This window comes from Cucurbita pepo, chromosome 4 (assembly GCF_057944985.1).
Source record: "Cucurbita pepo subsp. pepo isolate OVF chromosome 4, ASM5794498v1, whole genome shotgun sequence".
In the NCBI taxonomy this organism is placed as follows: Eukaryota; Viridiplantae; Streptophyta; class Magnoliopsida; order Cucurbitales; family Cucurbitaceae; genus Cucurbita; species Cucurbita pepo.
This window is the reverse complement of record NC_141801.1, coordinates 2430085-2452787: the sequence shown is the minus strand read 5'-3', so window position 1 is coordinate 2452787 and position 22703 is coordinate 2430085. Positions and strand designations below refer to the sequence as shown.

General features: G+C 41.7%; 2 protein-coding genes across 6 annotated transcripts; one reads left to right on the top strand and one right to left on the bottom strand.

Annotated features, from left to right (window-relative positions):
• Positions 1-5426: 5426 nt before the first annotated feature.
• Positions 5427-11780, bottom strand: YSL6 (YELLOW STRIPE like 6). The gene is made up of 7 exons (XM_023675840.2): positions 11417-11780; positions 10731-10903; positions 9880-9977; positions 9638-9775; positions 7873-8062; positions 7534-7666; positions 5427-6627 (listed from the first exon to the last, which is right to left on the bottom strand). The coding sequence occupies exons 1-7, from the start codon at positions 11778-11780 to the stop codon at positions 5696-5698; spliced, it is 2028 nt and encodes a 675-aa protein (XP_023531608.2). The 3' UTR covers positions 5427-5695.
• A 97-nt stretch (positions 11781-11877) lies between these two features.
• On the top strand, positions 11878-22664 carry LOC111793797 (protein LAZY 1). Of its 5 annotated transcripts, none has more exons than XM_087123144.1 (7): positions 12143-12552; positions 16791-16888; positions 16985-17127; positions 17206-17272; positions 19330-20009; positions 21023-21305; positions 22397-22662. In XM_087123144.1, the coding sequence occupies exons 3-7, from the start codon at positions 17122-17124 to the stop codon at positions 22414-22416; spliced, it is 1056 nt and encodes a 351-aa protein (XP_086979270.1). In that variant the 5' UTR covers positions 12143-12552; positions 16791-16888; positions 16985-17121; the 3' UTR covers positions 22417-22662. The 5 variants fall into 5 exon arrangements, with proteins under 5 accessions (XP_086979269.1, XP_086979270.1, XP_023531612.2 ...); XM_023675844.2 differs by having other exon boundaries at positions 15788-16888; XM_087123143.1 differs by lacking the exons at positions 16791-16888; positions 16985-17127; positions 17206-17272 and adding exons at positions 11878-12018; positions 15788-15860 and having other exon boundaries at positions 12372-12552; positions 22397-22663.
• Positions 22665-22703: the final 39 nt, after the last annotated feature.

Here is a 22703-nt window from a genome sequence, read left to right as displayed (position 1 = left end):
TCAATTTTAGCTATTGAAAATATCAAATCAAACCATATAATATAAATACATTCTCACATAAAATTCAAAAGATTCAAAACATCGATCATATTAGTTTTAAATTTAATTATAATCAAACGAAACTTTAATCTAAGACTGACCACGAGCTAAAAAGAATCATGGTTTAGTGTGATGTAGACGTCCGTTTGTAACATACTGAGGAAGACATACAAAATGCATAAGGTCCCGCATTTAAAATCACGGTTCAGTGTGATGTACACGTCCGTTTGTAACATACTGAGAAAGACATACAAAATGCATAAGGTCCCACGTTTAGAATCATGGTTCAGTGCCATGATACACGTAGTACTTCCATACTTATCATGACATGAATTCCCTATGAAACGTGCTTACTTATTCGTGGTATTTCATACATGTTCATCATGCATGGTACGCCATAGTATCTCATAGAACATAAACGTAATTATAATAATATCTCATGTTTCATTTAATTCATCCAACCTAGGCCGTAGGCGTTCTAATAAGAAACCGACGTACAATTCAGAATCAACTTGGTGTTCCTAAGCTTAGTTTAGCAAACATTTAGCTGCACATGATTGATCCGATTTCAATTATGATATTTCATCCACTTAAAAAGTCGCGATTACAGTCAAATCATTTAATTATCCTAAAATCATTCCCGAACAATGCTAAATATTATAAATGGTTCAAAAAATAATTATATATATATAAATATATATATATTTGTATTAATTGTTGAAAATGCTTTCGTAACGGTTTAAAATGGTCAAACTGAATCAACCGAGCTACTGTAGCCAAATCGAGTCAGGAAGTCGACTGAAGACTTTTTATTTTTATTTTTTATAATTTGATATACTTTTATTATCGAAGCTTAATAAATATATGTTAATTACTGTATAAACTAATATAGAAACTACTTTAAAAGTTATATGTTAATTACTTAAATAGAAAAGAAATTCAAATCTATGGTAAAAAACGTTAGTTTAAATATTATCAACTGTATTTTACCATTTTTACTTGAAAAGTAATGATTATTTATCTACACATAAAGTAATTACATGTTTAAAATGGGTGTTACAATAATTCACCGACCATGATTCTTTCTCTCTCCGAAACTCTGTTCGTGTTTTACAATGTTTTGTCTGTCTGTTTGAAAACCTGTCATCTTTTTGGAACATTTCTTTTGTATCAAATGGTCAAATCAATTGGCCCTTATAAAAGCCAAGTCTCTTGCACTTCCATCCATACCTCCAAAATTCCTCGTCCTTAATTCAAGGGCTTACTCTCGAGACTTTAAAATGCATCGGCTAGGGAGAGGTTTCACACCCTTATAAAGGGTGTTTCGTTCTCCTCCCAACCAATGTGGGATATCACAATCCACTCCCCTTCAGGGTCCAACGTCCTCGCTAGCACTCGTTCCTTTCTCCAACCGATGTGGGACCCCCACCAAATCCACCCCCCTTCGGGGCCTAACGTTCTTACTGGCACACGACTTCGTGTCTACCCCCCATTCGGGGAAGAGCCTCTTCGCTGGAACATCGCCTACATCGCCTGATGTCTGGCTCTGATACCATTTGTAACGACCCAGGTTCACCGCTAGTAAATAGTCCTCTTTGGGCTTTCCCTTTCGGGCTTCCGCTCAAGGCTTTAAAACGCGTCTGCTAGAGAGAGATTTCCACACCCTTTGCAATTCTATATTAGATGACCTCCTAAATTTTTTTCTAGTGAATGAGAACAAAATATGCTGGAAAGATTCTTGTTAGTCTTAAAAAGCGTGGAGTAAGTAACATGACCATGTTGTAGAGGATGCAGGAGAATATTAGGACAATGTGCACCAATTGGGTGACTTCTATGATGCATGCGAGTGAAGATAAAAAATGCTGGAAGAACTCGTGTTAACCTGTTTAAATGTCGGGACTATTAGATACCAAATTCAGTTTCTAAATCCTAATCTGAATCTGGAACATGAATCGTTACACTAATAAATCAAAACGAGATTTATGTTAGAGCATAAAACATTGATGAACCATAGAAAAGTTGCAATAGCTGCAATAATGAATTTTGAAATCTAAAAATCAAATCGTGATGCTTACATAATTGAAATTTTGACATTAGTAAAGATTTCGTGTACTTGGAGCTAATTCCACGTAAGTACTCATTTTTCTCTAATCTAATTACTCGAGTCTTTTCATTTTTTTGGGGTCAAAATTTATTTGTTTCTTCGTCTCTTTTGCATCCCTCGATGCATCTCGTACATGTTATTGTCAGAAACCCTAATAATCAAATTAGGGTTTCGATGCAATTATAAGAGCTGGTACCGTTCATGAGTGGTTTATATCATTTAACCTTTAAACTAAAATCAATCGAACACATCGAACACAAATTTGAACTGAAACCCTGATCGAGAATCGACAATTTTTTTACAAGAACTGCTTTAATCATGATGAAAAAGCGAGAAAGGAGTTAGAAACCGTAAGATCGCCCTTTTTCTTTTTGGTTTGAGATGCCAATTTTCTTGGGATTAGCTAAAGGAAGAATCAAAGTTAGGGGGGGAAAGTGATGGTTGTAAGTTCAACTTCACAATAAATAGGAGAAGAAATGCATAGCAATTGGTGAGGTTGTAATAAAGCTATAGAATCTATAACCCAACCTCATCTCCTTTTATCATAAAAATGGACCTCACCATTATGCCTTTATTGGTATGCATGAGTGTCACATCTAACATTCAAATATGAGATATTCTCTCTCTCTCTCTCTTTTTCTCTCTCCCGATAATAAAGAATTTTCTTTAGAGCGTCTGTGAACATACCTTAATTGGTTACGATATATATTCTGAAAAAGATTACAAATTTGAATCTCACGTGTTCAACTTAAACGATTATGTTTATCAGTTTATTCAACTTAACGGGTGTATAACCTTAAAATTCTGATCAAACCATTCCACCCCCGGTAGGGCCCACTCGTTCCTTTTTTCAATCGATGTGCGACCACCACCAAATCCACCCCCTTTGGGGCCTAGCGTCCTTACTGGCACACTGCCTCGTGTCTACCCCTTTCGGGGAACAGCCTCCTCGCTGGCAAATAGTCCGGTGTCTGGCTCTGATACAATTTGTAATGTTCCAGGCCCATCAGTAGCGCATATTGTCCTCTTTGGGCTTTGGGCTTTCCCTCTCGAGCTTCCCCTCAAGGCTTTAAAATGTGTATGATAGGGAAAGGTTTCCACACCCTTATAAAGGGTGTTTCGTTTTCCTCTCCAACCAATGTGGGATATCATAATCCACCAAACTTCAGGGCCCAGCGTTCTCGCTGACACTCGTTCCTTTCTTCAATCGATGTGGAACCGCCACCAAATCCACCCCCCTTCGGGGCCCAGCATCCTTACTGGCACACCACCTCGTGTCTACCCCCTTCGGGGAACAGTCTCCTCGCTGGCACATAGTCCGTTTCTTGTAAAGGGTGTTTTGTTCTCCTCCCCAACCAAACATGGGATATCACAATCATCCTTTTTTTTTTTTTTTTTGTTGCTAAAGTAAGGGAAAGAAAATCACAATGATAAATTGTAACATCCCAAGCCCACAATCAACCGATATTATCCATTTTGGTTCGTTATGTATCATCGTCAGTTTCACAATTTTAAAATGTGTCTGCCAGGGAGAAGTTTACACACCCTAATCCCAGCATCCTCGATAGTGGAGTTTGTTAGGGAGAGGTTTCCACACCCTACTCCCAGTATACTCACTGGTATACTCCCAGCATCCTCGCCTGCTCCCAGCATCCTGGTTGGTGGAGTCTGTTAGGTAGAGGTTTCCACACCCTTATAACGATTTTGTGTTACTAATGTAGGATCTCACAACCCACCCTCCTTGGGGGCCAGCATCCTCGCTAGTACACCGCCTAATATCTAATTCTGATACCATTTGTAACAACTCAAGCCCACTGCTAACATCTATTCACCGCTTTGACTCGTTATGTATCGCAGTTTTAAAATGTGTATGCTAGGAAAAGGTTTCCACACTTTTATAAAAAATGTTTCGTTTGACTCTCCAACCGACGTGGGATCTCAGAATAAATTAACCAAATACTAAGTAAATAAGCTTTGAAAGACCAAACCTATACTATATAGAGCTATCCCAATTGGTAACTAGAGCTACAAAAGCACTTGTTGATAGAGATTAGGAATAGGCATGTCATAAGAGGGCTAGTTGGTGATAGTGATCTTAGATATTGAGGACCCAAAATGAGTGGTAGTTCATAGGTTATTGAACCCAACAAAAAAAGAAAGAAGGGAGAAAGAATGCAAATAGAATAGGTCACTATATGTGTCATGTGCTATGCTTTGCTTCATACACTTTCCATCCCTTTCACAAATAGAATCATATAATGGTTTTGGTTCGTTTAGATTTCATTCTTCTCAATTATCAAAGAGAGAATTGAATCGAAATATCTGACTTTGAAGTTCAATGCTCGATAGTGGCTCGGTTAAGAAAACCCATCGCAGTCATAGCGTAATAGTCATAACTTTTGGACCCGAACTTGAGTGATCTATTTATGATTAGGATGAAACTTGGGTGAAAATAAGTAGAGGTCCAAATCAAACAGTGCTGAAGAATTCAATAGATTAGTTGTGATTAGGGATGAAATGTATGATATCCCACGTTGGTTGGGGAGGAGAACAAACCACCATTTATCAGGGTGTGGAAACCTTCCCCTAACAGACGCGTTTTAAAAGGAAAAGCCCAAAGAGGACAATATCTGCTAGTGGTGGATCTGGGTCGTTACAAATGGTATCAGATCCAGATACCAGACGATGTGCCAGCCTTCTCACTGTTCCCCAAAGGGGGATAGACACGAGGTGGTGTGCCAGTAAGGACGTTGGGCCCCGAAGTGGGGGGGGGGGGGGGTGGATTGTGATGTCTCACATTGGTTGGGAGGAAAACAAACCACAATTTATAAGGGTGTGGAAACCTTCTCCTATCAGACACATTTTAAAGCCTTGCGGGGAAAGCCCAAAGAATACAATATCTGCTAGGTGGATCTGGGTCGTTACAAAATGCGTCTATCATATAAAAAAATCGAAATAGACAGTTATTGATACAACCTCGAACAATATGTTGCTGACATTTTTGAGAGGATCATGTTCAAGTAATCACTTAAAGGGTTTATAGTACGGATAAAATTAAATATTACGAGATGAAATTCAGTACTTTTCATGTAGGCCGAGTAGATAAGTAATTCCAAGTACTGATAGGCCCCACCCCCTCGCTCGAGAGGAACTTAGTTTATGATTAGATCATAAACAAATTATTCATTAAAGATTCAGTGGTACTTCAAGTGAAAGATGTAAGCACAGACATAAAACAAACTTTTTACCCAATTGTAGTTACGGGTTAAGTTTTGTTTCGGAGCGGGTAGCACAAAGACACATAGAACAATACTAAACTAAGTCAGGTCTCGACCCGTTAAACTTGATTGTTAGAATCATGGTACGAGACATCGGTTACATAGAAAAGAAGCTTAACTATTTGGCATTTTGTTTTTAAAAAGTGAAATGTGTTGAAGAGGAGTCTTCCAAAGTACATCAAGGTTGAATATATTAAGACTACCCTAAAACTTAAGGGACAATGGATGCATATATACACAAAGTAAAGCATAAGTACTTAGCTTGTGTTGCAGTTCAGCCACTTGTAGGCTTGAATGTCATGCAAATGGGAGGATTGATCCTGAAAATAGAAAGCACAGCTGATGGAATGGTCCATATCCCATCACCACATATCAAACCCGACGCGACTGCACCGGCATAGTCCTCTGCATCTTTCCGATTAATCCTCTCCCATATGAACAAGATCACAGTCCCTACGAACATATCGATCGCAAAGTAAGCTCCGATGTAGAACGGTACAGCCATGGCCATTGGAATTGGGATGAATTGTGCAATCTTCTTAGGAACTATGTCCCTCAAAAAGTTCACTAAGAAAGCTGCCACGAAAAACCCGAAACACATGGCGAGGCAATGCTTAGGGAGCTCGGAAAAGCCTTGAACTCCTAGAATGGCCATTTCTCTAAAGATTACCGCGTATGGGGCTTTGTACGGACTATCAGGTAAACCGATGTCGAACGCACTCCAAAATAACCAGAATGTTAGGGGAGCTATCACACAGCCCATGGCTGTGCCTACTAGCTGACTTACAAACATAGACTTGGCTGATGAAAGTGTAAGATAACCTGTCTTGAAGTCTTGCATAAGATCAGCAGCTGTCGAAACGATCGACATCATAACACCGCAAGCTGCTAATCCAGCAATTACCCCGCCGTTGTTTCCGACTAGGGAAGCAAATAGAAACAGACCAATCTTTCCATATGTCGACGACAAATTCCAGTCAGTTAGACCAGTGCCGTAGGAGTTGCAGAAAGCAAGGGCCGGGGCGACAATGTAGGCACCAAGAACCAAATACCACTTCAGGGGCGGGAAGATCATCGGCATTGTCGCCGTCGATATCGCTGCTAGACCAACATACCCCGACGCAGCCAACCATGTCGGTATTCTATCTTTCAGAAATACCTCATCCTTCTTTCTTTCCTCAGCTAGCAGTTTAGAACCCTCACTATCTGCCGTTTTAGACATCAAAACTATTGTAAATGCAAGATTTCCAGAGAACCAAAGGGTTTGATGTCAAATATAAACAATAAAATCACAAAACAGAAGGCCAATCTCGATCGAACTTCAAAACGACGATGCATAATCAGTTCATAAGCCATGAAACGAGCTACATCAACCTAGTACTGGAACGTAAGATCGTACCTAGGAATCCGCAAAATGATATCATTGGACTCGACGCCTAATTAACCACTAACTTCTTCACTAAGAACTCGATAATCTTCATCATTATTTATGATAACCATTTCAATGGGAAAGCATATGCGATAAAGCCAAGCAAACGAAATCTAGGAGTGTAACGGCCCAAATCCACCGCTAGCAGATATTGTCTTCTTTAGGTTTTTCCTTTCGGGCTTCCCCTCAAGGCTTTAAAACGCGTCTGCTAGGGGAAGGTTTCCACACCCTTATAAAGGGTGTTTTGTTCTCCTCCCCAACCAAAGTGAGACATCACAATCCACCCCCCTTCGGGACCCAGCGTCCTCGCTGACACTCGTTCCTTTCTCCAATCGACGTGGGACCCCCTCCAAATCCACCCCCCTTTGGGGCCCCCAGTATCCTTACTGGCACACCGCCTCGTGTCTACCCCCTTCGGGGAACAGTGAGAACGCTGGTACATCGTCCAATGTCTGACTCTGATACCATTTGTAACGGCTCATATCCACTGCTAGTAGATATTGTCCTCTTTGGGTTTTCCCTTTCAGACTTCCCCTCAAGGCTTTAAAACGCGTCTGCTAGGGGAAGGTTTCCACACCCTTATAAAGGTTGTTTTGTTCTCCTCCCCAACCAATGTGGGACATCACAAGGAGTAAGTAACAAAAACATCGACTCGAATAACGGCTTCATGGTAAAACGCTCACCTGTGGTCTCTGTTAAGACAGGCAGGTTACTCTGTGTGGTCCTTTTGTTGCAAATTTCTTTGATAGTAAGTGATATGATTTTGATCAGATTATAAAGGCCATCGCCGAGGATGAGAGAAATCGCTATGAAGACCTGCAGAGAACCAGAACGAACAGCACTCGAAATGAAAATCGACCGAAGACATAGATAGTCTAGAATGTAGCAAAACACTTGGAGGCAACACAAACATTCTCATTTGATAGCACGTAAACCCGAAGTTAAATTAGAATCGGTATAAGTTGATGTGCTAAAATGTCGGGGAATGGCGCTTAATCTAGAGCGTTCGAAACGTAAAGTACCTTATATCCATAAAGTCCCTTAAAGTCATTGCTCCCAAGGTCAGCTGGATACCAGTCCCCAGCATGTTGAGTAATGAATGGCCAAAGAAACCCCCATGATATAATGGCTCCAAGAAGAACAGAGCAGTTTACAATGTGAGGACAAATGAGGCCACAACCCACGTACGTCGGACTGAAGTCGAAAAAAAACCTACACGAAAAGAAATAATTAATTACACAAATCAACGTTGCTCGGTTGAGTTATACATCATTAATCAATTTGCTTCCATTGTACTAGAAATACATCATCCTTGTAACAGCCTAAGCCTACCACTAGTAGATACTGTCCGTTTTGGCTCATTACGTATCGCCGTTAGTCTCATGGTTTTAAAACACGCCTACTAGGGAGAGGTTTCCACACTCTTATAAGCCACCCCCTTTAGGGGCCCAGCGTCCTCGCTGGCACACCAGTCGGTGTCTGGCTCTAATATCATTTATAACAACCCAAGCATACCGCTAGCAGATATTGTCCGTTTCGGCCCGTTACGTATCGTCGTTAGCCTCATGATTTTAAAACACGCCTACTAGGGAGAGGTTTCCACACCCTTATAAGCCACTCCCCTTAGGGCCCAACGTCCTCGCTGACACACCGGTCGGTGTCTCGCTCTAATACCATTTATAACAACCCAACCCAAGCATACTGCTAGCAGATATTGTCCGTTTCGGCCCGTTATGTATCGTCGTTAGCCTCATGATTTTAAAACATGTCTACTAGGGAGAGGTTTCAACACCCTTAGAAGCCACCCCCCCCCCCCCCCCCCTAGGGGCCCAGCGTCCTCGCTGGCACACCGGTCGGTGTCTGGCTCAAATACCATTTATAACAACCCAGGCCTACAACTAGCAGATATTGTCCGTTTTGGCCCGTTACGTATTGTTGTTAGCCTCACGATTTTAAAACAAATCTACTAGGGAGAGGTTTCCACACCCTTATAAGCCACCCCCCTTAGGGGCCCAACGTCCTCGCTGGCACACCGGTCAATGTCTGGCTCTAATACCATTTATAACAACCCAAGCATACTGCTAGCAGATATTGTCTGTTTTGGCCCGTTACGAATCGTCGTTAGCCTCACGATTTAGAATACATCTACTAGGGAGAGGCTTCCACACCCTTATAAGCCACCCCCCTTGGGGTCCAGCGTCCTCGCTGGTACACCACTCGGTGTCTAGCTCTAATACCATTTGTAACAGTTCAAGCCTACCGCTAGCAGATATTGTCCGTTTTGGCTCATTACACATCGTCATCAGACTCACAATTTTAAAACACATCTACTAGAAAGAGGTTTCCACACCCTTATAAGCCACCCCCCTTGGGGGCTCAGCGTCCTTGCTGGCACACCACTCGGTGTCTGGCTCTGATACCATTTGTAACAACCCAAACTTACCGCTAGCGGATATTGTCCGTTTGGCCTGTTACGTATCGCCGTCAGCCTCACGATTTTAAAACGCATCTACTAGGGAGAGACTTCCACACCCCTATAAGCCACCCCCCTTAGGGTCCCAGCATCCTCGCTATAACACGGCTCAATGTCTAGCTCTGATACCATTTGTAACAGCTCAAACCTACCGCTAGCAGATATCGTCCGTTTTGGCCTGTTACGTATAGCCGTCAGGCTCACGGTTTTGAAACCCGTCTACTAAGGAGGGGTTTCCATACTCTTATATTCCTCCTCCTTGGGGCATATTATCTTAAAAAGGCTCAAAGAAGTCAAGGAGTAGCAAGACTTACGTATTCTTATATAATTCCAAGCCAAGAGTGGGAAAATTATCAAATCCACACGAATCTCCAACACCACTGAAGAACCACTTAAAACAGCTCCAAAAGAAACTTATTCCTAGATACTTTCCAAGACAATGTACCTGCTTTCTGCGACCAAAAAGGAAAGAAAACAGGTGTGAGCTGCCATGGGAAACATCCACTTAATTGCCCACAATGAAGATCTCATTTATCGTCGAGTTCAACAATCTTACCCCGCAAGCTCCGCTCCGGTGTTCGTATGAAAACTATTTATCAGCATCGCCGTGGCTGTACCACTGGGATATGTAAGCTTGTAATCCAAGACCATCACCTGAACTCATCCAACACGAGATAATAAAATAAAAATTCATGAAACGATAATCAAAAAGTGATACAACGCGAGTGGTTGGATTAACTTGAGCATACTTCAACTGATTTCACCAGATTTCTTAAGAAAATCATAGGCTTTCAAAAGATTTTGAAGGTGGCTAACAAGGAATTTTGTGATGTCCTACATTGGGTCGGGAGGAGAACAAACCACCATTTATAAGGGTGTGGAAACCTTCCCCTAGCAGACGCGTTTTAAAGCCTTGAGGGCAAGCCCAAAAGGGAAAACCCAAAGAGGACAATATCTGCTAGCGGTGGATCTGGGTCGTTACAAATTTGCACTTGTTCTACCAGTCCCTTTTTTTTCACATGCCCCAAGCATTCAAATACTTCAAATCATTCATTTGAGCAGCCAATCTAATGCAAAAGTTCATATCAGGTTCCAATGCAATAGAATTAAGCTCTCCATAATTCAATCAAAAGTGCATTAAACCATGATTTTCTTACAGAAGCAGATCATACATCAGATGAACTAATCTGGTAAAGGGTTATTTGTTCGCCCAAGAACAAGCTTTAGTAATATCTTTCAATCATATGGATTATAGTATGGTAAGCAAGGATATAGTTTAAGTTTCAAATGAGTATCTATACGTTAGGACATCGGTTTTCGTCGATTTCTTCTTAACCAACGAGAAAAAACGTAAAAAAAACGGTAGAACGAACATGCTGAAAGTCAACAAAAGCTTATAACATTCACCTTCCGCAATGGCACAAGACTAAACAGCCCAAGGAAACTGACAACAAACAAAAAGCCAATCATCCACGCCAATCCCGGGTTTATCACATCTTCTGCTCGGTTACCGGGATATTCTGTGCCAATTAACTTATACGTTCGTTCATCCATTGCAATCAAATACGAACCAAATCCTCCTGAAACGAGATGAAAATTTACGAATTGGATTAAACAGAAAAACATAAAGAATCCACATTGGCGGAGTTTACTGCTCGTAATACACGAAGATTAGAACGAAAGTCAGTTCATATCACATTTCTAAATCAAAGACGAGTTCATTTGTATCTTTCCCAAGTCAACCAGTGAATCCTGACAAACTAAAGTAGACAAAGATTCAATACAAACAGTGACAGAAAGTGAAATTCAGCTAGTTTTCAACACATCCCAACATTCAGCTAGTCTTTACAGACAATCTTTCCCAAATTTTCTATGGCGAAATGTTTTCCTACAAGTAAGTCAAACTAGATGGCTCCAAGATAACCAATAGAAAACGCTTACACAATAAGAAACAGTTCTTCAGGCTCCACACTTAAAAGGGTACAAAATTTTCAAAGCAATAGATAATCATTTACAGTGAATCATGTCAAAAGCACAAGAAGACGCTGAGATAAACTAAATGGTTCATGACAAAGAAGAACAAGAGAGATTACCACTGAAGGCCAGGCCGTAACAAGCCACAACACATGTCTGAATGACAGTGTTTTCTTGCTTGGTAAAGGGTGTAACAGAGAATCCGAGTTTGGACAAAACCCCAGTCCATGATTTGACGAAGAAGAAACCCAATAAACCAGCGGCGACGTTCAAGGATGGGATGATCCCCACCGTCAGATTCAGCTTATGGGTAATGATACAGAACAAAGTCCCTAACAAAGCACTCACAGCCAACCCTCTGATCGTGATTTGCTCTTTCCATTCTGGGATTTCTTCAAAATCATCCGATTCAATGGATCCATTATTCTGAGGCTCCACTAACAACGGTGTTGATATCTCTAAACGATTATTCTCTGTACCCATTGGGATTCTTCTTTGATTTCTTCCCCCTTTTTGCCTGATAAGATTCAGAGATTCAATCGACTGGTACCCTTGTAATCCTACGCTTTTGAAGGGCGAATATGGATTCCTTAACGTGGACGGATCATCCTTTTGATGAGTTTGTTGGGATGTGTGACTCAGAAGATATGAAAAGGAATTTGATTCGTTGGAACGTGTGCTGTTACTGTAATGGAATCAGTTGTTTTATTAGCCTTTGCAGGTCAGATTTGCATCATTTTCACCGCTAGTTAAATATCTAAGCTAATCTATAGTTCATTAAACAGAACAGATCCATTGATTTTTTAATTAACTCGTTTCTTCCATGTTGTAATTAAGAAAAAGGTTACGTCTTTTAATCTTATAAGCAAAACCCAACAAAATTCTATTACTTAATTTCCTTTTAGAACATGATCAAATGATGGGTCGTTTTAAAAATTAACTTTACTGTGTTCATCAATGTAGAAACATTTGTTTGTTTGCCTTTCTCCACTTTATTTGGGTTAATTAACTTAATTTAGACACTAATCTGGATTTTCATTGGCCTATTAAACAAATTCTTTATTAGTTATGTAGTTTAAGAGAGAGAAAGATTGGAAGGGTGTTGTTTGGCACATGGGTCTTGCTGAAAGTCGAGAATAATGCGAAGAGCGGCGTTGGTATTTGACTCCAATATTTTCCGGGAAAATTTCCCAGAATCTTCTCTGATCAGCGAAGAACGATGAAGGGTTTGCTTCGAATTTTCCCTTCATTCAATGTAAGTTCACTTCCTTCGACATTGAGGAACTTTGATTTACAAGTTTTTGTGGGGATTTCTACACGAAGGGGCCATTGTCAAGTATTCAAACAGTACTAGTTCATACAGAATCTGGCTGTAAAGAGTGTTGATGTTTAACAAGAGTAGAATGATTTGCTTGAACAGTTACCTGACTAGAAATTTTTGCTTGAAGTTATAAAGGGTATAGAAAAATGAGATGAGGAGTCGATTTACTTAGTGTTTTGATGAAAGCATAAGTAATGAAGTGTTTTATTTGCCCCATTTCCTGTTGAAGTTATGGTGAAGTATATGATTGTTTGGCTTTACAGAGTTCATAATTTTCATGTTCTTGGCCTTTCTTTGTTTGGTATTTCGTTACAAACAATTTATTTCTCTGTTTTTTCGAGCTGAGTTTGTTCATGTATTAATGAAACTCAAGTGGAATTACACCCAATAGCTTTTCTTTTGCTTAGCTGTTTGTCTTCCACTCCAACATAGCTACAAACTTCAAAGGGGCTGTCAATGGATGGGATTGAGGTTCAGTCCAGAAACATCCACTTCCAATGGATATGGTCCATCAGCTCTCGTTCCTGTCCATCTAGGCAGCATCCAAGTAGAGATAGGAGTAGCAAACAGTCAAGGAGGAGCACGCCGCCATTAAACATGGAACTTGGTCTGGCACCAGTATTGTGAGATCCCACATCGGTTGGGGAGGAGAACGAAACATTATTTATAAGGGTGTGGAAACCTCTCCCTAGCAGACACGTTTTAAAAACCTTGAGGGGAAGCTCGAAAGGGAAAACCCAAAGAGGACAATATCTGCTAGCGGTGGGCTTGAGCCACTACAAATGGTATCAGAGCGAAACACCAAACAATGTGTCAACGAGGAGACGGAGCCTTGAAGAGGAGGAGAACGAACATTCTTTATAAGGGTGTGGAAACTTCTCCCTAGCAGACACATTTTAAAAACCTTGAGGGGAAGCTCGAAAGAGAAAACCCAAAGAGGACAATGTCTGCTAGTGGTAGGCTTGAGCCACTACAAACGGTATCAGAGCCAAACACCAAGCAATGTGTCAACGAGGAGACAAGCTTTGAAGGGGGTGGACACAAGGCGATGTGTACGCTAGACTCCGAAGGGGGGTAGATTGGGGGGTCCCACATCAATTGGAGAAGAGAATGAGTGCCAGTGAGGACGTTAGGCCTCAAAGGAGGGTGGATTGTGAGATCTCACATCAGTTGGGGAGAATTATTCTTTATAAGGGTGTGGAAACCTCTCCCTAAAGGGTTTGGAAACCTCTTCCTAAGCAGACGCATTTTAAAAACCTTGAGGGAAAGTCTAAAGAGGACAATATCTGCTAACGCTGGGCTTCTACACATCTTGCCCACTGTGTGTCATGTAGTTAATATTTTTCTCTTTATTTTTACTTTCCCTTTTCTCTATCTAGCAGGCTAACTGCGGGAACAAGTGTCCTGCATGTGAGATGCTGAATATTACTTGTAACAATCTGCAGACATGTAAATGTTTACACAAAGAATCTAGATGCTATCTGGTGCATATGAACAGCAAGGGGATAACAATAAAATTTGCAAGGAGGCAACAAGGACAAGATAGGGTAGCTAACTGTCAGTAAACCTACACCTTTGGTTGCCTGAAGTACAGATACAAGCAAGAATTTAGGAAGAAAAAAACACTCTAAAGAAAAGATGAGCAATAAATGACTGTTAGAGTTCTTAAGTTGGAGGCTTAGTGCTAAGGTAAACCCCCATATGAATAAGAGAGGGAAAAAAAAACATGATTTGGCATTGAGAAACTTAGTCACCAGCCTAGATGTTCGGTGTCACGGTCATGTTTGTCCAAGGCGTGTTGCCTATAGCCACATGGCGGATATCCTGGTCTTACTTGTCCAGGACGTGTTGTCCATGGTTACATGCCCGTTCCAAACCCCTTTTACACTTTCATCTTAGATAGGCCTTTACCATTTCACGTTGGGTCAATACGGGGGTGAATGACCGTTCACCAAAACCATGTCTACACTTGCGAGAGCTAAAATGCCAAAAAATGTACTATTGGGGGATATGACTAGTTGTCACTTCGTCATATCTTGAGTTATATTCTATTTAAGCCGTGGTATTTCTTTATTTTCTTATAGTCATATAACGTTGCTTTCTTCAATTCTTCAAATCGTTTTCAAATGTATTTCCTCGTTCACGTTTTCTAAATCTTTTCTCGCAATGTAACTCGAGGCCCGAACATACGTCGACGTTGTCCGCGACGTCCGAATTTTTGACGGTTCACTTGTTCATTTGGTTACAACAAGTGCTGCACAATTGCAAGAATGCGATTGTGATACTTGGCAAACTACAGCAGTGTTGTCGTCATTAGTTCTAACTTTCAATACCTTCACATTGATCATAGTAATCAAATCATGAACCCAGATTTACTACATGATAGCTATGTCTTAACTTCACCAAATTGGATTTCCTCTATGGAAGCTGTAATTTACTCTCTTATTCTAAATGATTCAACAATCCAAACAATTTTGGAACTGTGGGAACACAGCCAAATCCTCAACTCAAAGGTACAGTATCTTAATAGATTACATGTTCATCAGCCATTGGATATGAGAAATAGGAAATCCCCGAATTTCGAGATTTCCACGTGGAATTCACATGTCCACATCTTGATCATACATGGATCCAGCTACAGCCATACCCCACCAATGGACTCACATTTTACACAGTTTTGCATTTGTCTTAGAGTGGATGCCTTGTCTCTTGGTCTCCAAATGAGGCAACTCACTTTGTTTCTTAGTAACTTGTAGCTTAGCTGAAAATAAGGATGCTAACTTACTGACTTAAAGCTCATTGGTAGATTTTGATGGCAGATTGGCAGGCTTGTCAGCGCCCGTCAATCATAGTTATCGACAATGGTTGGGAAGAAGATGTTCACGAACTATTTAGTGAACTCTTGATGAATATGTTGGCTTCAATGATGAGTTGAACGGAACGAAAAATACGGTATCTAGTCGTTATTGAAAATCCTGGCTTTAGTTGAACAGATTGATGTATATCATCAGGTTATACTATTGATCTGATAAGCCTTACAGGAAAAATTGATAGCAAGCTGAATTTAAAGTTCTCTTGGTTGGATAATGAGTAGAGTATAAGGGAGTGAATAGTTCAGCTGTGATATATTTGAACCTCAAATGTATATGCTGACCGTTCTTTTTTACAGATGAAGGACTCCCGGGCAGATAATGTGAGATCCCACATCGGATGGGGAGGAGAACGAAACATTCTTTATAAGGGTGGAAACCTCTCTCTAGTAGACGGGTTTTAAAAACCTTGAGGGGAAGTCTGAAAGGGAAAGCTCAAAGAGGACAATATGTACTAGCGGTGGGCTTGGACTATTACAAATGGTATCAGAGCCAGACACGGGGCGATGTGCCAGTGAGGAGGTTGAGCCCTGAAGGGGGTGGACACGGAGCGGTGTGCCAGTAAAGACGCTGGACCTCGAAAGGGGGTGGATTGGGGGGTCCCACATTGATTGGAGAAGGGAACGAGTGTCAACAAGAACGCTGGGTCCCAAAGGGGTGTGGATTATGAGATCCCACATTGGTTGGGAAGACGAACGAAACATTCTTTATAAGGGTGTGGAAACATCTCTCTAGCATACGCGTTTTAAAAACCTTGAGGGGAAGCCCAAAAGGGAAAGCCCAAATAGGACAATATCTACCAGCGATGGGCTTAGGTTGTTACAAATGGTATCAGAGCCGGACACTGGGCGATGTGCCAGCAAGGAGGCTGAGCCATGAAGCGGGGTGGACACGAGACAGTGTGCCAGTAAAGACACTAGGTCCCGAAAGGGGTGGATTGGGGGTCCCACATTGATTGGAGAAGGGAACGAGTGTCAGCGAGAACGTTGGGCACCGAAGGAGGGAGGTGGGGGAGGAGAACGAAACATTGTTTATAAGGGCGTGGAAACCTCTCTCTAGTGAACATGTTTTAGAAATCTTGAGGGGACCGTTAAGTATTCATTATCATAACCATTTGTGCTAATCATCTCTGCAGCCAACAATATCAAACAAGCATAACTTCTCTCTCAATCTATCTAGAATGACATGGTAGGCTTTCTAGATTAAACACTTTTTCTGATATAAGCAATCATGAGATTCTATCAACCAGTTTGGTTAATGTTTGTTTGAAGAAAGATATGAGTATCTATATCTCTTTTTAAGTATGTCCATGGAGGATAGCTACACATTCAACACTGTGTCTGTGCAACCTAAACTCGACACGTATGCAAACTCATCACGCTATAAACTTCGACTTGGAGGTATTCAAACAACTCTCCTATTTTTCCACATGGTTTGATGTTGAAAATAATTTCCAACCAAATTTTTTGTAACTTTCTATATGTTTCTTTGCTCAGTTCTTCAAGATCATTCTAGGAATCCACTGAATTCCAACTCATTAACAGTTCCTCAAATATCTATACCTACTTTTAGTCCCCTATTTATGTCTCCTATGATGAGCTGAGTATCAAGCCCTTGAAGAGAGCACAAAAAGATGAAGGTAAGTGAAGAGTTCATGCACTTCCAGATTTATAACCTTTTTCATTCTATCCTTTAATGTTGCCTTTCATTGCTGCAGTTATTAGGATGGATGCACAACAAGTTTTGGCAAAGTGGAATCGAGTCTGTCAAGGATTTCACTATTGGTATTCCGTCAACCTCTCGCTCGAATGCTTCTTTTTCTAACTATTAGTATTTTTGTTGCGGGTTGTTGGAAGAGGAGTCCCGTATCGGCTGACTAAGGGGTTGATCATAGGTTTATAAGTAAGGAATACATCTCCGTTGGTATGAGACCTTTTGGGGGAACCAAAGCAAAGCCATGAGAGCTTATGCTCAAAGTGGACAATATCATACCATTGTGGAGGGTTCCTGATTCGTAACATGGTATCAGAGTCATGCCTTAACTTAGTTATGTCAATAGAATCCTCAAATGTCGAACAAAGAAGTTGTGAGCCTCGAAGATGTAGTCAAAAGTAACGAACAAATGGTGTACTTTGTTCGAGGGCTCTAGAGAAAGAGTCGAGTGTCGATTAAGGGGAGGCTTGTTTGGGGGCTCTATAGGCCTTAGGGGAGGCTTTATGATATACTTTGTTCGAAGATTGTTAGAAGAGGAGTCCCACATTGGCTGATAAAGGGGTTGATCATAGGTTTGTAAGTAAGAAATACATCTCTGTTGGTATGAGGCCTTTTGGGGAAACCAAAAGCAAAGCCATGAGAGCTTATGCTCAAAGTGGACAATATCATACCATTGTGGAGGTTCGTAATTCCTAACATATATCTTAACAAGAAAAATGAGTAAATCATAGCACATCATGATGATTAAGATGTACTCTTCAAGTTCTGTTGTCGTAGGGATTTATCCGGTTGGCATAGTTTGATATCCTATACGAAGATTTGTAGCGTACGGGTTGAAAACTTATATTAGGGAACAATTGTGCGAATACGAACAAAGTTAGAGATAGGCAGCCTCTAAGGTCACCCTCACACCATCACAAGTATAACATCTAGAAATTTCTACAACGTTTCGTACCGTTATAATCCGTCTAGCTTAAGCTTGAACTCTGGCTGCACATGATGTTTCAAGGAAACATGACAGTTCCATTCTCTCTTCAGCATTTGGGGCCACTTGGGGACCTGTAGGAACCTCTCACTCTCAAGCCACTTTCTCTACTGTTAAAACTTCAGAATTACATCACTATTGGATTGGTCCACTGTGTCTTTCTGGAAATGTGAGATCCCACATCGGTTGGGGAGGAGAACGAAACACCCTTTATAAGGGTATGGAAACTTCTCCCTAGCAGACGCTTTTTAAAAAACCTTGAGGGGAAACCCGAAAGGGAAAGCCCAAAGAGGACAGTATCTACTAGCGGTGGGCTGGGCCGTTACAAATGGTATCAGAGTCAGACACCGGGCGATGTGCCAATGAGGAGGTTATTCCTCGAAGGGGAGTAGACATGAGATGGTGTGCTAGTAAGGACGCTGGGCCCTGAAGGGGAGTGGATTTGGTGGGGGTCCCACATCGATTGGAGAAAGGAAAGAGTGCGAGTGAGGACGCTAGGCTCTGAAGAGGGTGGATTGTGAGATCCCACATAGTTGGGGAGGAGAACGAAACACTCTTTATAAGGGTGTGGAAACCTCTCCCTAGCAGACGCGTTTTAAAAAACCTTGAGGGGAAGCCCGAAAGGGAAAGCCCAAAGAGGAAAATATCTGCTAGCGGTGGGCCTGGGCCATTACAAATGGTATCAGAGTCAGGCACTAGGCGATGTGCCAATGAGGAGGTTGTTCCCCGAAGGGGAGTAGACACGAGGCGGTGTGCCAGTAAGGACGCTGGGCCCTGAAGGGGAGTGGATTTGGTGGGAGTCCCACATCGATTGGAGAAAGGAACGAGTGTCAGCGAGGACGTTGGGTCCTGAAGGGGGGTGGATTATGAGATCCCATATCGGTTGGGGAGGAGAACGAAACACCTTTACTCTCCCTAATAGACACGTTTTAAAAACCTTGAGGGGAAACCCGAAAGGGAAAGTCCAAAGAGGACAATATCTGTTAGCGGTGGGCTTGGGCCATTACAGGAAACAAGAAAACGACACTCAACTCGCACTGTCGCACTAATGAATAAAACCGGAATTTGTTTCTTTTTTTTTTTTTTCAAAGTAATCTTAGTTGATTCCAAAAATGATAATCTCTTTGTTTGCTTTTGTTTCAGCGAACCCATGCATGTGCCTATCAGTACAAGCACTTGTTAATGATGAAGACATCTATTTGAAGCCAGATTATGGTTCCAAAATCATGCAGCTTCACAGTCAGGACTATGAACAATCATCTTTTGAAGAAAAAAATGGAAACTTATCTAATTCATCTGATTTCTTCCATGAGTTCCTCACCATCGGAACTCTCGGTTCCGAACCGGCAACGCCAACGTTTTCCTTGGCTTTTGAAAACATGATAGCGTTGCCAGACGAGGTGACAGAGGATGAACTAAAACTGATAAATTTTGAGCTAGAAAAGTGTCTTAAAGCTGAAACTAAAGAAGACTGTTGCGAGCAATCACCCGGGCGGGCGAGTCATGCTAGTATTATCACGCTTGCAGGTAAGCATACAGAAGATGATGGGAAGACACTAACATGTCCACTTCAGGGGTATCTATTTGGATCTACAATAGAGCTTTCAGACAAGATGATAGCCATGAGTAAAGAAGAACCTTCATCTGCAGCACATGAGAGTTCCAAAGTGGATATTGATAAAAAAGAGGTATTGATTAAGCATTCAAACAAATCTGCACTAAGCTTTGTGAAGAAGATGCTGAAGAAATTGCGTACTTCTTCACATGGTTCTACCACATATGAGTCAAGTGATTCATATTCAACCAAGAAGAAACTCCAAAAGGTTAGTTTCCAATAGCTTTACTGTTCTTTTTACATTAGAATTAGTATTCTTGAATGTTCACTGTGATTCATCTAGCACGTAATGGTTCTGTGAGATCCCACATCGGTTGGGGAGGAGAATGAAGCATTCTTTATAAGGGTGTAGAAATCTCTCCCTAGTAAACGCGTTTTAAAACCTCGAGGGGAAGCCCGGAAGGGAAAGCCCAAAGAGGATAATATCTGTTAGCGGAGGGCTTGGGCTGTTACAAATGGTATTAGAGCCAGACACCGAACGAGTGCCAACGAGGACGTTGGGCCCCGAAGGGAGGTGGATTGTGAGATCCCATATCAGTTGGAGAGGAGAACAAAACATTCTTTATAAGGATGTGGAAACTTCTCTCTAGTAGACGCGTTTTAAAAACCTTGAGGGGAAACCTGAAAGGGAAAGTTCATAGAGGACAATATCTGCTAGCGGTGGGCTTGGGCTATTACAAATAGTATCAGAGCCAGATACTAGACGAGTGTCAATGAGGACACTGGGCCTCAAAGGGGATGGATTGTGAGATCCCACATCGGTTGGAGAGAGGAACAAAGCACTCTTTATAAGGGTGTAGAAATCTTTCCCTAGTAGACGCGTTTTAAAATCTTGAGGGAAAGCCCAAAAGGGAAAGTCCATAGAGGACAATATCTGCTAGCGGTGGGCTTGGGCTGTTACAATTGGTATCAGAGCCAGACACCAGACAAGTGTCAGTGAGAACGTTGAGCCCCAAAGGGGGTGGATTATGAGATCCCACATCGATTGGAGAGGGGAACAAAGCGTAGAAACCTCTCCCTAGTAGATACGTTTTAAAACCTTGAGGGGAAACTCAGAAGGGAAAGCCTAAAGAGGACAATATCTACTAGCGTTGGGCTTGAACTTGGGCTGTTACATAAGCTATTGGCTCCCAAACACATCCCTATAGCCATAAAAAACAGCATTGTAGAACTCATCAATATCTTTGTCCAGCTTTCTGAGTCTATTATTTCGATACTCAGGTGCTGCGTACATTTCATAGAAAAACACACCCCGAAAGCTCTACTGCTACGAATGAATGTCAAAAGTCCCACAAGTACGTGTTCGAGAATGCTTCTTTCGATTATGATATCGATAATGGACGTGCGATGAACGGAGAGGAAGACCGAATAACGTCTTCTCAGGAGTTCATCTCAAAAGAGGAAATGCATTATTGGAAGACCAACTTAGGCTTGCCTCTCTATGGGGTGGACACCAGTGTTTTGAGTGCAAACAAAGGGCATTGGATCAAGACAGATGCAGAGTGTAAGCACCATTTAGTATGCACTACTTTGAGGAATCATCTTAACTGTTGAACTGTTAGAGCTTAACCCTTTGATATGTTTGATATCAATTATTATAAACGTTTTCTTCTCAAAGTGACACAAGCTTCGCTCTTAGTGAAGTCCTAGTGTTATGGCCCAAGTCCACCACTGGCAGGTATTGTCCTCTTTAGGCTTTCTCTTTCGGGTTTCTCCTCAAGGTTTTTAAAACGTGTCTATTAGGGAGAGGTTTCCACACTTTTATAAAGAATGTTGCGTTCTCCTCCCCAACCGATGTGGGATCTCATAATCCATCCCCTTTCGGGGCCTAGCATCCTCGCTGGCACTCGTTCCCTTCTCTAATCGATGTGGGACCCCCCAATCCCCACCCCGTTCAGGAACCAGCGTTCTCGCTGGCACTCGTTCTCTTTTCCAATCAATGTGGGACCCCTCAATCCATCCCTTTGGGGCCTAGCGTCCTTGCTTGCACTCGTTCCCTTCTCCAATCGATGTGGGACCTCCCAATCCACCCCTCTTCCAGACCCAGCGTTCTCGCTGGCACTCGTTCCCTTCTCCAATCGATATGGGACCCCCCAATCCACCCCCTTCAAACCCCAGAGTCCTCGCTGACACTCGTTCCCTTCTCTAATTAATGTGGGACCCCCCAATCCACCTCCTTCAGGACCCAGCATCCTCACTGACACGCGTTCTCTTTTCCAATCGATGTGGGACACCCCAATCCACCCCCTTCGTGTGGTAAACATATGAAACCTGGGGCTTACAAACTCAAAGAAAATCCAAAACTTGTGAAAGCTTGCATTGTTGGAAGGAATCCCTCGTAACCCACCGCTAGCAGATATTGTCTTCTTTGAACTTTCCCTTTTGGCCTTTCTTTCAAAGTTTTTAAAACGCGTCTACTAGGGAGAGGTTTCCACACCGTTATAAAAAGGGCTTCGTTCCCCTCTCCAACTAATATGGGATCTCACATCCCTTTCTTACTGTTCTTTCTGTAGTTCTCAACTATGAAATGAAAATACCGTTTGATTGAATGATCATTTTAACGTACGTTCTTTTTTCCTTCTCTTTCCATTATAGACTTGGTGTTGGAGCTTTAAGGGAAGAAGAAGACGACCACAAAGGATCAGAATGGTGACCACCTGAAGTCTTCTTTTCCGAACGGTTATACGATAGCGATAGCGATAGCGATAGCGATATCAATATTGTTCGTATCGTTGTGTTTAAGTGTAATAGCGAACTCTAAGTTGGTTTGGCTTGTGTTGTAAGCTTCTACAAATGGTTTGGATTGTACGCTAGAGTCCTTTGCAATTTGTAGATTATGAACAGAAAATGAAGTTCTTCTCTGAACAAACAAACCCATTTGAATATCATGAAATCAAGATTT